We start from the raw sequence: 15,160 nt of genomic DNA on the forward strand, positions 1-15,160 counted from the left end.
CACACACACACACACACACACACACACACACACACACATACACATTCAATTCAACACATCACATCACACGCTTGTACATATACTGTATAAACATACACACTGGTCTAGCATGTGTCTGGGTTACACAGCAGTGGGTGCTGTCATTGTGATAGTCTACCAGCGAGCAGCACTGGAGCCTACAGGCGGTTCTGCAGTGTTGCTTGCCCCTCAGCTCCAGTATCCTCACTCATCCTCTGCATTCCCTCCGTCTGCACTCCCTCCCCCCTGCACTCGCCACTTCCCTCCCCCGACTCACTAGCGTCAGACTCCTGTCGTTGCGTAACACACATACCCTTTATCCCCTGTTCCCTTTTTGTTTTTGTCTTTCTCAGAGGCTGGTTCAAAACACAACAACACAGTGCAATGTATTGTCACACACGTTTACCCACAGGTGTCTATCAATACCCAGATCTGTCTTCCTCTGTCTCTGCCTTTTCCTTTTCTCTCAACACTGACATACAATAGATGAAAGCCACCATCGCCACACACACACACACACAAACAGAGACGCACGCACACAAAGAGAGACACACTCTTGTTTTTTTCTTGTTTAATCCAGAGAAATGTTGCCAGTCACGATGGCAAATGGGTTCAGCCTCTCTTGTATTTCCTGCCTTCGGAGCAACCAGTTGGTTCGTGGATTATTTGATTTGCCTACTATTTGATTAAACAGGGTCATATTGGACCCACAGCTCTCAACTACATCTGCTGTCTGCTGAGACCGCGGGGAGTTCAGCATCACACACACACACAAAGCGACAGCATCAGTACAAAGTGTTGCTTGAATTCATTAATGAAAGACAATGAGCTCTGATGATCCAAAATCCCTGTGTTTATCCCCCAGACAGATTTCTGGTTAAAACCTGCATAATCACCCATCACATTAGTTTCCCAGCTAACTCGCTTTCTTCATCCCACTCGGTCCCCTTGCCTCCATCACCTCTCTGTCTGTCTGTTTGTTCCCTAGACTACATTTTATGCCCTAGCTCCCTTCTTTACATCCCGCAGAATGGATTACAGCTGCCCCCTTTTTCATGTCTTCATTGTCATTCCTGACTTTTTAGAGTTGTCAGGTCCTGATCCACACTAATGCTTATGTTACGGCCCATCCCCTTCAATCAGCTCGTTATCGCCCCTCAGCTTATGCTAATTAAATACCAACATGAATAAAGGCGTCTCAACAGCAATGCAGCATTATACAAGCATGATGTATTGTAGATTTATGCACGTCATCCATACTTGCATACTGGAGTGCACACGTGCCTGTATGGATGCAGATGTGTGTGCATCTGCTTGTCTGCACAGAAGTCAACCCCCCTCCTTTATTGGGAGGCTGTTGCATACGGTAAACAATTTACACACCAGCAGAAAGGATGTCTCATAGATTGCCACTCCTGCTCCCAGCTTATTCCATTCCTTGTCTCATTAAAGTGAAATTTCATTTTGAGCCCTATCAATGTTGATCTCACCTTGCGTGTTGAGGCTGCCGTTTTTTTTCCAGCTGTCAGATTTGTCCCCTTATACCCTTTTGTTTACAGCCAAACAGAGTGATGCTTCATTTCAAAGTGGATTAGTTTAATAAGTAGCAGCCTATCGATAAGAGCTCGTGCCTGTCTCCCTCCATCAGCTCCAAGACGAGCTGAAGGCAGTTTTGAAGACACGTTGGAGCTTTCTGAAAGGTCACTGACAACACACATCTCATCCACAGAGAATTGATTGGTTAATGAACTTCACTCTTAGATTTTATATGCTACTTCCCCGGGGGCGATCAGTTTCACTATCAGTGATGGATTTAAGCTTTTTGACTCCACAGAGGTGCTCGAGGTTGTAAATGATTTCACAGACTTCTTGGAATTTGGGATGAGAATAGATTACTGTCGCCTTTACTTCCAAAGTTAGATGCTGAAACTATTTGTAGATTTCTAAGTCTTACATCATATAATGGCACTATTGTTGTAGTGCATCCTGCGGATATTGTATTGTCTGAGGTGTTGCTGTCGTACAGCAGTTCTACACATCTGCAGAATGTTCCCTTAATGTTTTAAGTCAGTACAATAGCTGTATTTCCCCCCTACTTAAGCTTACTTAGTATGCAAGCACTGTATGTTATTGAGACACAGCTCAGGACACCCTGGTGGCCGAGGGGGTTGATCCCAGCTGGGGACCGTTGTTGCTTGTCATTCCCCATTTTTCTCTCCCCTCATTGTCTGTGATTTCTCTGCTGTTCACTATTTAATAAAGACATTAAAGCCCCCCTTAAATGCAGTTTCTTGACCTATGGTAAACAACATAAGCAGATATGTGTGTATTAGTGTTTGTGTTGTTGGGATCTGCAGCTAATATAAATACAATGAACAGCATGAAGTTGTGGCGAAAGTATTTGACAGGAGCATGCCTCGTTTTAACATAACCTTGCCTCTGAGTGGCAGCTTACCTGACATTATCTGAAATTTCCTGAGGCAATAAATCCACCTAGTTGACACGCCAAGCAAGGTAAAAATAAAAAAGCTAAGAGTTATTTTGCAAATGCCGTTTAACCCAGGCTGTCTGCCATAATGTTTTCCCTGCGAATTTAATAATCTCTTTCCCCTATGAACACACAGAGAGGAGGTTGAACAAGCCAAGAAGCGCACGCACTCTCACACAACAGTGCGCCGACACAAACACCGACTTCGTGCACAAAACAAGTTTACACACTGTCCCAAAAAGGAGGCGCGCTGCTAGAATGTGATTCAGAGCGTTCAACATTTTCCCATTGTAATGAAGGACCTGCGAGTGCCAAGTGCTGCTTACCCTGAGGCACAACAGGCTCGGGTATTCAAATTGTGGCACACAACAGGGGCATTTAGACCCCCGCGTAGATTCACTGCCACACTAGGTTGACAAACACACAAAATGTACACGCGTGCAAAAAATTACCTGGTTACGTCCACTTTGAAGTGGTTTTTAATCACAGTTGTCAACATCTTATTGTGTATTTTATTATTTCTGCTATGATTGTAAATGAAGCCTCTGGCTGGTGAATATGTTTTTTTCTGAAATGCTCTTTGGTTGATTGTAAAGCTCTTAACAAGCTGTCGGTTTGAGTTCTTACAATAATGTTCACCAAAGTACGCCCTCAGGATTCTTAGCGATATAGAAAGAAGTGATATACAGTAGATAGGTTTATGTTATCTCATATCGCAACAAGAAGTGCAAATGTTTATCTTTCTCTGCTGTGGACAGAATTATTTTACAGTCTACGTTTGCCCCATTAGGTGAGCCACAAAGACAATGGGAAGGAAAAAAACGTGCAGCAGTTGCATTGTGTCGCCGTTGCAGCATTGGCTTCCTTTCATGTTGCAATTTGTTTTTTGGGGTTCCACTGTGTATGCAGACAGCTCTGGCAGATTAAGAGTCTGGCTTCACAGCATCCTGGCAAAAACGCAACAGACAGGAGCGCTGTGTAAGGTCTGATAATACAGACTGAAACCACTAGGAAATGTCAAAGGATGTCACGGAGGGAATTTGACGAGCGGATGGATGTGGTCTGCCCAGACGTGCCACTGCAATAGGGTTCCCAGGCAGATGAGAGCATTAGCGGGCACGTTAACATCATATCTGTCACATACTGACAACGGACAAGAAGGAGGGAAATTCAGTAACGTTATATAATATATGCATGTCGTTTCCTGGACTGACTTAGCATGGACAGCTTTGTTTCCCGCGACAGCATCAGGAGCAGGATGACAATTAGCTTAGCTATGCTTTTAGTCATATTGAGTTGCCCTCCAACAACAGCGCAGGTCTATCCAATCCAATTTGTGCTTCAAGGTAAATTAAATTCACTAAAAACAATTAGAGGGAATGTGCAATTATGAAACATCACAGAACAGCAAAAACATAAACAAACCATTATTCCTATGATTCAAATTAACTGATTTGTCTCTGCCTCTTATTTCTCTCCGCAGTGACTTGTCCCATGAATGAGGTACTGACAGCTTCCACAGGTGTCATCATGAGCCAGTCGCCAGGCAGCGGCTTCCCCCATTTTGAGTCCTGCTCCTGGGTGGTCAAAGTGGAACCTGGCTACAACATCACCTTCACCATAGAGCACTTCCAGACCAGCCGACAGTTTGATGAGCTTGAGATCTTTGATGGTGAGTCGCTGCATCTGTTTTAGGACGAACATGTAGACCAGCATTCAGTATCACGTAATTCAGTTGAGCAGCATCATGTTAATTCCTTGTCTGGGTGCTGCCCTCTGCATCTGACCCCACGTGCCTTTGACACTTCCCACACTTCCTTGGCCAAAGACTAATTTTCCACAAATATCCACAATAAAAAGCTAAAATGAGCCAGACAGCTGAATTTACCATCCCTTACAAAGCTCCCCGCATCTACTAACAGAAAATCACACACAGGCTCCCTTTCATGGCGACAGAACATCTACATCTGCCTTGTACATTTGCATGTGATTAGAGGCACAGTCAGCAACTCTGCCAGGCTGCTCTGAGAAAATGGCGGTCGTACACGCTAGCGTTCCTGATTAGTGCTTTTTATCTTGTGCCGAGTGGAGGGGAACAGACATTTGCTAACCTTGGGGCTGCCAAGCCAATTATGGAAAGAAATCTTTTATCCACAGTTAGGCTGAGCAACTTTTGATTTTTACCACAAGTCTAACAAAACGCACAATCCCTAAAAAGCCACGACGAGGGAAAATGATATTGGTTTCAAAATTCAGACATTAAAAAAAAAACCTCAATCTGTGCAAGATGACAGCTTTTTTTTCCTAAATGGTATTCTGTCAATTTACATTTACAAGGAAAAAGCGATTCAAATTACTGTTCAGATTCAAGTGTGTATGTTTAGGAATACTTGCATTATGTTGAAGACCCAGTGCTAGTGGTGTTTTATATAAAAGTATTATCACTCTTCTTCTTTGGGCAAGGCAAGTTTAGTTATACGGCACATTTCGGTAGCAAGACGATTCAAAGTGCTTCACATAAAACATCAAAAGCATCGAGAGTGCAAAAGACAGACATTATAAAAGGGCATTTAAATGCAGTTCATTTTTTAAGCTAATCTTTTTATTGAGACAAGCACATACTATCTATCAAACACTTAATTGTCTCACATATATTTTTTTAACAAAAATCATCTAATTAAGTGACAATTAAACACACTTTGGCCCCTTACAGCTACATGAATATATCCATGCTTCTCCTCCTTTTTGTCCTTCTGTGTATTTACATATACATATCTATGTGCATTTACATATCTATATCTGTCCACATCTTTTCAATCAGTCATTTCAAATAAAATACGAAGAGATAAAAGGCAAGAAATAATACTAATACCAAAAATAAATAAATAAACATGAGATAATAATAAACACACACACACACAATATTTAAATACAATTAAAGAGCTAGAGAATAAAAAATAAAAACAATCTAAAATATACCAATAAAGGAATAAAATACAAGAATAAAAGTTACAGTGCAGTGTAAGCAATCAATAAATATTTGATTCAGTAAAAGGCAGCGGCAAACAGAAAAGTCTTCAGCCTTGAATTGGAAAAAACCTGCAGTTGTCTGGGAGTTTGTTCCAGCTGTGCGGTGCATAAAAACCAAACACTGCTTCTCCTCGTTTAGTCTTGACTCTGGGGACACAAAGCAGATCTGTCCCAGAAGACCTGAGAGGTCTTCATGGTTCATAGTGTAGCACGAAGGTCAGAAATGTATTTGCGCTCTATACTGTCCACTGCTTTATAAACCAACAACTGTGTTTTGAAATCGATTCTTTGACAGAAGGAAGCCAGCGTAACAACCTCAGAACTGGAGTAATGTGGTCCACTTTCTCAGTCTTAGTGAGGATTTGAGCAGCAGCATGTTGAAACAGCTGCAGCTGTCTGATCGATTTTCTAAGACAGACCTATAAAGACACCATCACAGGAGTCAAGTCTACAGAAAATAAATGCATGGACAAGTTTTTCCAAAGCACAATGTTATGAGACTTGAGATTGATTCTTCTTAACACTTGTCTTCTCTCTCTTGACCCAGGCCCATCCAGACAGAGCCCACTCCTGATTACCCTCAGTGGTAACTATTCCAACCCATTGAGCATCACCAGCTCCAGTAACAAAGTCTACCTGCACTGGTCCTTCGATCATACTACCAGCCACAAAGGCTTTCGCATACGCTACTCAGGTGAGTCAAGACCAGGCGCACAAGAGTCTGAGGTTACAGGCTTTTTAAAAAAATAAATAAATAAATAAAATACTTTCAGTTGTTTATTTAGAGTTGATTACTAGAAGAACTTTGGGTAACACTTTACTTGAAGGTATCTACATTAGGGTGACATGACACTGTCATAACTATGACATGGCACGGTCAAGAACCTGTCATGAACATTATGTACATGTCATTAACGTTTATGACTGCTGTCATTAAGTGTCATTTGTTTTTTGTAATGACAAGTTGACATTGTTTGGGTTGTCTTGATTATGACAACTTGACATTAACCAGGATGACATTACAAGTTTATTATTGTTATGACAAAGACAACTTCTGGTAATGTCATCGTGGTTAATGTCAAGTTGTCATAATCAAGACAACCCAAACAACGTTTATGGCATGTACATAATGTTTATGACAAGTTCATGACAGTGTCATGTCATAGTTATGACAGTGTCATGTCACCCTTATGTAGATACCTTCAAGTAAAGTGTTACCGAACTTTGTTCCTTCTCTACATTGTTGTATGTTCCATCTCATCAGAGGTGCCTTTGGTTTACTGTGTCAACAAGACAAACATTTGAGCTGCCAACCGCATCTGAAATGGCTAGAAAAATGACCCATCTCCATGACAACCTACCGGGGGCAGCAGACATCTGCAGCACTCCTTGCTGTGCAGCTCCAGCTTGGGAATTAGTAAACGTTGTTCTTTGTATTGCTTATTATTCTTCTGTTCTGTCCTGCTCCCGAGAAAGATCTGTTGGTATACGACACCTGCATAACTCGCTCTGAATTATGACTGTGTAAATATTTAAAAGGCTCCCTCCGTTCTGTATCAACAGCACTCAGCCAGATTGACTAATCGTCCCCCTCCTCCTCTCAGTGGAGCTCTCCTTCTCCCCAACCGGATGTTCTGTCGTTTTCCCTCTATTGCCTTTTTTTACTTCTTTTTTTTAGCCATGATGGATTTTGCCATAGCAGGCTAAGTGACAGATGAACTAAGTGACGGCTGAGAACTCACAAGTCGCCATGGTCAATATGGAGTTGCCTTCTGTAGTACCTTGGTGGGGAGGAAGAAGCAGATGGCGCAGGCAGATTCATGCATTCGACTGTGTTCTTCATCAATCCATCTTTTTTCTCCATGGGCTGGTCTTCCATCACCAAGTTGCAGACATCTCCTTCAGCAACTGGCCATCTCTATTCTTCCTCTCCAGCCGTAGCCTCTCTCACTCTTCCTCTGTCGCCTCATTTAGTTCATCCTTGCCATCGATTCAATCAGCCATGCTCTGCCTGACTCTATCTCTGTCTTCCTTACTTTCTCCTTATGCTCATACATCCCTCTCTTTGTCTGTATCACTATCCCCCTCCCGCCCTCGTTCCCCTCCTTTCTATTATCTATTCCAATCCAGTCACCTGCCAATGTAGATCTTATTCCTCTGAGCTGCAAGGCTGATTGCAGTGAGACAAGCTGTATACTATAACAGGCATAGAGGGAAGGAGCGAGGAGCACAGACAGAGGAGCAAATGAGTTAGACACAGATAGAAGTGAAGAATTGAACTCAAGGGTGGCTCAGTCACAGTGACTGACATGAGAAGGCCTTTTCAAGGAACATACAGTTGCTCAGTCGGCATATTAAAAATCGGATTTAAGCATTGGGTTTGTAAGTGTTAAATTCCTTACCCATGGAGCAATCAGGGATGGCATTAATGAGACTTCATCCCTTGATGACTGTGGAGAGGACATGGTGTTTCAAACTTGAAAGCTACACTCCACAAAATGACCAAAGCTGCAAGTACACCCACTGTGTTTTATCTACCAAGAAATCTAACTTCTTTCCCAGTGAACCTCAGTGTCAACTTCCACAGAAAGTCTGTTTTATCTAACTTCAGTGCCACAAAATGAAATGTCAGCGCACTTGAAAAGTCTCACATTCTCTGTCTCGTTGGAACAATTTGTGTGAGACAGCAACATCTCATAAACGCTGAATACATATTACACCGCTGACATGACTTTAAGTTTTTATACTGAGAGGGAGTTTTATCTGATTGCATGGTGCTAAAAATTCCCACTCACTTCAAAGAGAGGCCGTTTTCATTGCCACGTGAGGGGCTTGACTCAGAATTTGCATTTTTATAGATCTGTAATGTGGTCATAGTGATTAAGTGTAATGGATGATACATCTTAATCTCTTCCCGTAGTGAGCGCTGTTTTCTTTCATGCTGCCCTGTACTGATGCATCACAATGTGTGTTCTTATGTATTCTCCAGTAGGTGTGTAATGATGTCATATTAACATAAGATCTGCAAAATGCAATTCAGGCCTCAGAGTCCCCCATTTTTTTTGGGAACCATGGACCTGTTGCTGCCACCATTTGTGATGATAAACGATTATTGCTGCCGCCAATTTAACCAACAAACAAAAACAGATATTTTGTTCCTGTTATTATCTATCCATCACTTTTATGATCCTCCTCTGCTGCTGCTGCTGCTGCTGACAAACTCCAGTTTCGCTTTGCAGAACATTAGTTTCCTTTAATCAATTTTCCTTGTCTCTCGTCTGCAGTTTTTGCCTTCAAGAGATTGCATTGTAGCGCTTGTATTAATACATATCCTCCTTTACCATGCCAGGCGTAGAAGACAGATGCAAAGAGATCTGGGGCTCTGTGCTACTGAAGGCGCATTAATCCTTCACCTCCTCAACACAAACTTGCATCGTCTTGCATCATTATTAGCTTTTTATGCTTGTTGCACTCAATTTTATCTGTATGCTTATTTATACCTACACCTATTTCTTATTTTTTTTTTTTTTTTTTGTCATAGCGGCCTACTGCAGCCCTCCGAACAACCCTGTGAATGGCACCGTGCACAGTCTGACAGGCACTAAGCTGGGCAGCACCCTACGCTTCAACTGTGACCAGGGCTTCCGGCTCATTGGTCAGAGTAGTGCCACATGCACCCGGACTGCACAGGGGACCAACCAGTGGAATGCACCGGTACCACTTTGCCAAGGTGAGGGCCCAGTCCTAGCAATGGGTCATGAGGAAGGAAGAGAAGGTTGGAAGTTGTAAAGAAAAACTTAGATCCGGAATTGTCTTAAAGGAATACTTCACCCCCCGATAACCATTTGTGGTTTGTATCAGTTGCTCGTCCTGTATTACATTGAATTTGTGAAGAAAACTTTCACAGTGAACAAAGAATCCAAAAAACTGATAAAATTATTGATGAACTAAAGACATAGGGGTCCGTTTTTAACAGCAGTAAAACTACATCACAATATCCGTTTAAAACTCACACAGCTTGTGCAGTATAATGCAAGTGTTGTTTATCCAGTCGTATGCTCAGTACCTCCCAAACAGACTGCTTTTTCCAACAGGCAACTGAATGGAAAGTGAAACTATGTTCTCTTCAAAGCCAGACAGTAATTTTCCCTCATTGCACAAGAGCAGCCAGCCTTGGTTGGTAGTTTGTGTCATTGTGTGACTTTGTTGAATCTGAACTTACCCTTTAAACATCAAAGTTGCACAATGACACAAACTACTGGACTGATCGAGGCAGTGATAAACCAGCAGCTCCTGTGTTAGGCAAGGTGAATTACCATTTTTTGTCAATGGCGTCTGGCTTTGAGGAGAGCACAGTTCACTCTCAGTTTAGTTCCCTGTTGAAAAGAGCAGTCTGTTTGGGAAGTATTGAGCACACGGCTAGATGAATCAGACTTGGATTATACTGCATAAGTTTTGTGAAAGTTTGTAAACATATTTTGATATAGATTTGCTGTCATTAAACACAATCCCACCATGAGTTTTTTTCCATTCATGGATTCCTTGTTCAGAATGGAGGCATGTGAGAAAAACAGCGTTCTCTTCACCAATTCAGTGTAACACAGGGTAAGTAACTGATACACAATTGGTCAGCTGGGGGGTGAAGTACTTCTTTAATTTAAGCAAGACAAATCTACATGGTAAAATTAGATGGGCAGGATAATTTCACATTGCAGGATTTTATTTAAGTAGCATTTCGTCAGTATCATTCTGACTGAGCTCATTCAGCATCTCAAAAGTGATGAAATGAACCTTGAAACAGTGCGGAGAAAACAAGATTTTAACATCCGTAGCCAAACTGGTGCGCCGAGTTAAAGAAGACATATTTGTAGCAAAATGTATTTTTTAAGTTCTGTCGTTCTGATTTAAGTTGATTGAAAAAGACTATCACTGAATCCATTTGCTCTGGATCAAAGTGTGATTTCAACTGACAGTGTGCCATCACCAACAGCCCCTCAGCCTTAGGCGTGCTTCAAGGAAGCTCATTTCACCATTACTCAGAATGGCTTTGAAGATAACATTGCATCAGATTAATGATATTTGGTGTTACCTGAACTGAATTGTTTGATATGTCTTATGGGTTATAGTCACAGTTATCTGCTTGTCACTGTGCTCATTTTTTACAGTGATGGAATGAAGAATAGCAATTACCTTTGTTCAACTGAGACTGACAGAAAAAAAAATTAGAAAAGTGAAAAGTATAAATAATGTAATAGCTATTGAGGCGAGATGCATCTACTCTAATGTAAAAATCCTATTAAATTTGACTTTAAATTTTACATGACTGTGATGCTGTTGCACCATCTTTATTGATTTACAATTTAAGTGAATTCTCGATTGGTTTAAGTTCAGATTTTATTCACAAAAGCATGAAATCTTCCAAAGTCTAGTTTCCAACCAGAGTGATTAAAACCACAGTGGGTTACTTCGATGAAAATAACTTTGTTATTTTTGCTGAAACTGTCATTATATCCACAAAATGTTATTAGACCATCTGTGAAAAAGATCAAATCCCACGTCAAACAACCAGTTAGATTGTAGGAGTCTCTAACGCAGCCGTCAAATAAAGATTCTTTTTTTTTTTTTTTTTTTTTTCTGTTTTTGTTTGTTTTCGTTTTACTTTCTTTTGTTCTGTTTTTTGTTTTTTGGGGATTTTATTTAACCTTGTTGTATTTCTTTGAATATAAATAATTTACGAAGGTATATGACTGAAAAAAAAGTGTATAAAAATGCAAGGAAATTGGAAATATTGTTTATGCTTATGAAGAAGATGAAAGAAACATTGCAATAAAGTATTAAAAAAAATATATGAATAAAGATTCTGCTACTGCATTACATATTTCTTGCCTCAAACATTTTCAGAAACGCATTTTAGTGTACTGTTTAGTTGTAACAGTGAGAAAATTTGTGACCCAACCGCCATGTTGGGAATAGTCGAGTGACGCACCAGGCACCGCCCACCTGCCTGACCAGCTTTCTCATTTGACAGCTAAACAGTACACTAAAATATGTTTCTGAAACATGTGAGGCGGGATATCCGCAATGCAGTAACAGAATCTTGATTCATATTTTATCAGCGCTGTCTAGTTTGATAGTTTTACAGCAATTCCCAAGCAGTGACCGACATGATTGACAGCTGTGCTCTGGTTGTTTTCGTTCACCTGCAATAATGCCATTAGAAGCAATTCGAGGGGGCAGAGGAACATTACTTTTCTACAGATCACCTCTCTCTGTACTACTGTGTAGATGCCATGGCAGTTTCAACAGATATGACAAAAAGTTAATTTTATTATAGCTACAGGTTCAGTATTATCAGCTACAGTGAAAACCGAAGGTAGCAGGGCCGCCTTTGAATGCCTGGTCAAGTCTGAAGTAGGTGTAATCTCTACCTGAAATACATACGCTCTCTCGAGATTTGATTGTTTACTGTTGCGCAGATGGCAGCCCAAGCTAATGTTTACTGCACATCAATGACGGCTCTGGGAGTGTGTTTGTACAGGAAGCCTATTGTGAGCTAGACACTCTGCATACGAAGATTATTTAAATATACCTCAGTACCTGTGCTTTCCTTCTACCAACCACATTTTTCTTTGTTTTGTTTTGTTTTCCCTTCCCTCCACATCCCCTGTTCCCCTCTAGTTATGTCCTGTGGAATGCCAGTGCCTCCGGTCAATGGCAGTATTGTAGGCCAGGATTTCTCTCTAGGAGCCAGGGCCACATACCAGTGTAATCCAGGATTTCGGCTTGCCGGGCCTGTCACCACCTCTGTGATCTGCCAGGAGTCTGGGAGGTGGAGCCCCATTGAGGCCCCACCCAGATGTGTTCGTGAGTAGTCAGTTTATTAGTTTCAGTGTTATCAACAGAACAAACTCTTTAACTTTGGAATATTTAAAGTTTTGAAACCCACAGTGAGTTCCAGATATTCCCAGCAGGTTTGAGAATAAAGCTAATTTGTCATTATGGTAACGGCCCCATACACAAATAGCTATTTGAGTTCATAATGATTGTTTATCCTCTGACCTTCCAGCGGTGACCTGCCCTGACATCGGCCACTCTGCTGTGGAACATGGGAGATGGAGGCTGATCTATGGTACCCAAAACCAATATGATGCTATAATGATGCTCATATGTGACCCGGGATATTACTACAGGGGTCAAAGGGTCATCCGCTGCCAGGCCAACAGCACCTGGAACTACCCAGATCCACGCCCAGTCTGCGACAGTGAGTGTAAACAGCACATCTCATTGTCTTAATTCCCCACAGTTTCTAGAGTTAACTTCCTCAGTTTGCACTTAGAAATAGAGAAAAACCTCTGCCAGAAAAAAGTAATTTGTTAAGCATGAAAAATAATTACATCCAAATGTATGGTATTCCACCGTGATGTTACAAAAAAGAACATAAAATAAATATAAATAGTCACAAATCTTCAAACCAAAACAAAATGGATGAAAGCCAACAAAACCATTTCCTAAACAAAACAAATTAGTTTTGTTGATTATATTTTGACCATATGGGATTGCAACACATGATATTATTTTCTCATTTCAGTCATCTCATGCGGGGACCTGGGGACTCCACCGAATGGCAACAAGATTGGAACACTTACCGTCTATGGAGCCACTGCCATTTTCTCCTGCAACACAGGATATACGCTGGTGGGCTCCCGGGTACGAGAGTGTATGTCCAATGGGCTTTGGAGTGGAACGCAGGTTCAGTGTCTCGGTGAGATCTTAAGCACCCTAAAATGATTATAACTTCATAATCAATTTGTTTCAAAGTAAGTCAAAAAATCTATGTCTGACCATGATTCTTTTCTTCCTCATCCATCCATAGCTGGCCATTGTGGCACCCCGGAGCCTATAGTGAATGGACAGATCATTGGGGAGAATTACAACTATCGAGGCAGCGTTGTGTACCAGTGTAACCCAGGGTTTCGTCTTATTGGGGTGTCGGTGCGAATTTGTGAACAGGATCACCGCTGGTCAGGACGCACTCCTGTCTGTGTCCGTAAGTACCAAAACAGTTCATTATTCGTAAAACTACTGGTGATAGAGTGTGTAGTTAAAGACCTCTAAATTGCACAGGAACACTGGTAGGCTATCTAGGGAAGGAAAAAAGATTCAGAACAATGTTGCCAAGGCATTTTGTGAGTTTCTTTTCTGTATATATTTATTTATCAAACTAAAAAAGCAGGTGCTATCAAGTAAAAGTTCAGCTTTTACTCTTTTTGTTTGTTTAACACAAATGTCACCATATACCGTATACCCTGCTGAAATGTCAGGCAGGTATGAAAAAAGTAGATACAGCCCAAGTGTATTGCTGATCAATGATTTGTAATGACTGCAGACATCTATTACCCAGGGATGCTCTTATCCGGCTGATACCAATGGCCAATTTAGTGTGATTAGACTGGAGCCATCTGGTACTGATCACCAATTAATTCCTGCTATTGAGCATTTTAACAGAAAGTTTCTGCATAAAATAGGCTCTAAAAACCACCTGTGCCTCATGTCTAAGTGTTGCCATGACATTTTCAAAGATGAGGTAATTATTCCAAAATGATACATTTTATTCCTCTGTAGTACAAATCATTATCTGAGATTGTTTTAATAGAGGCCAGTGGCAAGAATAGAGACATGCAGCTAGTGCAGCTGCAGCATGGCCAGTGGGGTAAGAATTCAGGCGCTATATCCAGTGTTGCAACATTACCTCCTCAAATCCAGGTCTTATTTTTTTCAGGTGTTTGATATTAAACCTTGAGATTCAATAAACTGCTCCTAAAAAGTGTAACCATGACTTTCTTTCTCCTATGACTTTCCCAGCCATCACATGTGGTCATCCCGGTAACCCTACCTTCGGTATGACCCAAGGAACCCAGTTCAACTTAAATGATGCCGTGCGCTTTGTCTGCAATATTGGATATGTCCTGCAAGGGGCCGTAAAGTCTACCTGCCAGGCCAATGGGCAGTGGAGCAACGTCCTTCCCAGGTGTAAAAGTAAGTACATGCTCATGTTATCAGTCAGTCCAGGTGGCATCTCACTGACTGGTATTCAGGGGGATGATGCATGCATTTGTTTTGGAGAACCTATGCCTGCAAATGCATGGAATGATAAATGATAAAAGAACAGACTGAATATATGTGCCTGGTCCCTGTTACCATTGGATGCAGTCAGCAGTTAAAACTTAAATGCATTTATGAGCGCTGGACAAGCCATTGCCATCAGATTTGTGCATAGGTAATTGACTGAGGTACGACATTGTCAAAAAGTGTGCTCGGTTTCACATGCTTGCCTGCAGGAGTACAGTTTTGTGTTCTCATCCATTTGCGCAGGTATGTATTAAATTACCTATTGTATCGTGCAAGGTCATATCTTCTGCCACCAGAGATGACCCCAATCACAGAGAGAGCGGAGATGAAGCGCAAAGACAGCCGGAGGGAGAAAGAGTTTTAAACGATGCATATTAGGGGAAATTGAAATGAAAAACCAAAGAGAACCTTGGATTATTTAATTACCACGGTCTCAACTACTTGGTCCTTGGAGGTTCCGGATAATATTTACATTTGATGTTATTTCCTCTCACC

The 15,160-nt window shown here is 41.3% G+C and overlaps 1 protein-coding gene across 1 annotated transcript in view; it reads left to right on the forward strand.

Annotated features, from left to right (window-relative positions):
* csmd2 (CUB and Sushi multiple domains 2) overlaps positions 1 to 15,160 on the forward strand; it is a 284,867-nt gene that overhangs the window by 242,382 nt on the left and 27,325 nt on the right. The window contains exons 48-55 of the mRNA XM_050034139.1: positions 3,990 to 4,178; positions 6,084 to 6,230; positions 9,078 to 9,266; positions 12,215 to 12,400; positions 12,603 to 12,797; positions 13,125 to 13,298; positions 13,410 to 13,583; positions 14,399 to 14,572. Coding sequence (XP_049890096.1) covers positions 3,990 to 4,178; positions 6,084 to 6,230; positions 9,078 to 9,266; positions 12,215 to 12,400; positions 12,603 to 12,797; positions 13,125 to 13,298; positions 13,410 to 13,583; positions 14,399 to 14,572 — 1,428 coding nt within the window. The remainder of the gene's footprint in view (positions 1 to 3,989; positions 4,179 to 6,083; positions 6,231 to 9,077; positions 9,267 to 12,214; positions 12,401 to 12,602; positions 12,798 to 13,124; positions 13,299 to 13,409; positions 13,584 to 14,398; positions 14,573 to 15,160) is intronic.

The sequence above is a fragment of the Epinephelus moara genome, chromosome 22 (genome assembly GCF_006386435.1).
Source record: "Epinephelus moara isolate mb chromosome 22, YSFRI_EMoa_1.0, whole genome shotgun sequence".
Taxonomy (NCBI): Eukaryota; Metazoa; Chordata; class Actinopteri; order Perciformes; family Serranidae; genus Epinephelus; species Epinephelus moara.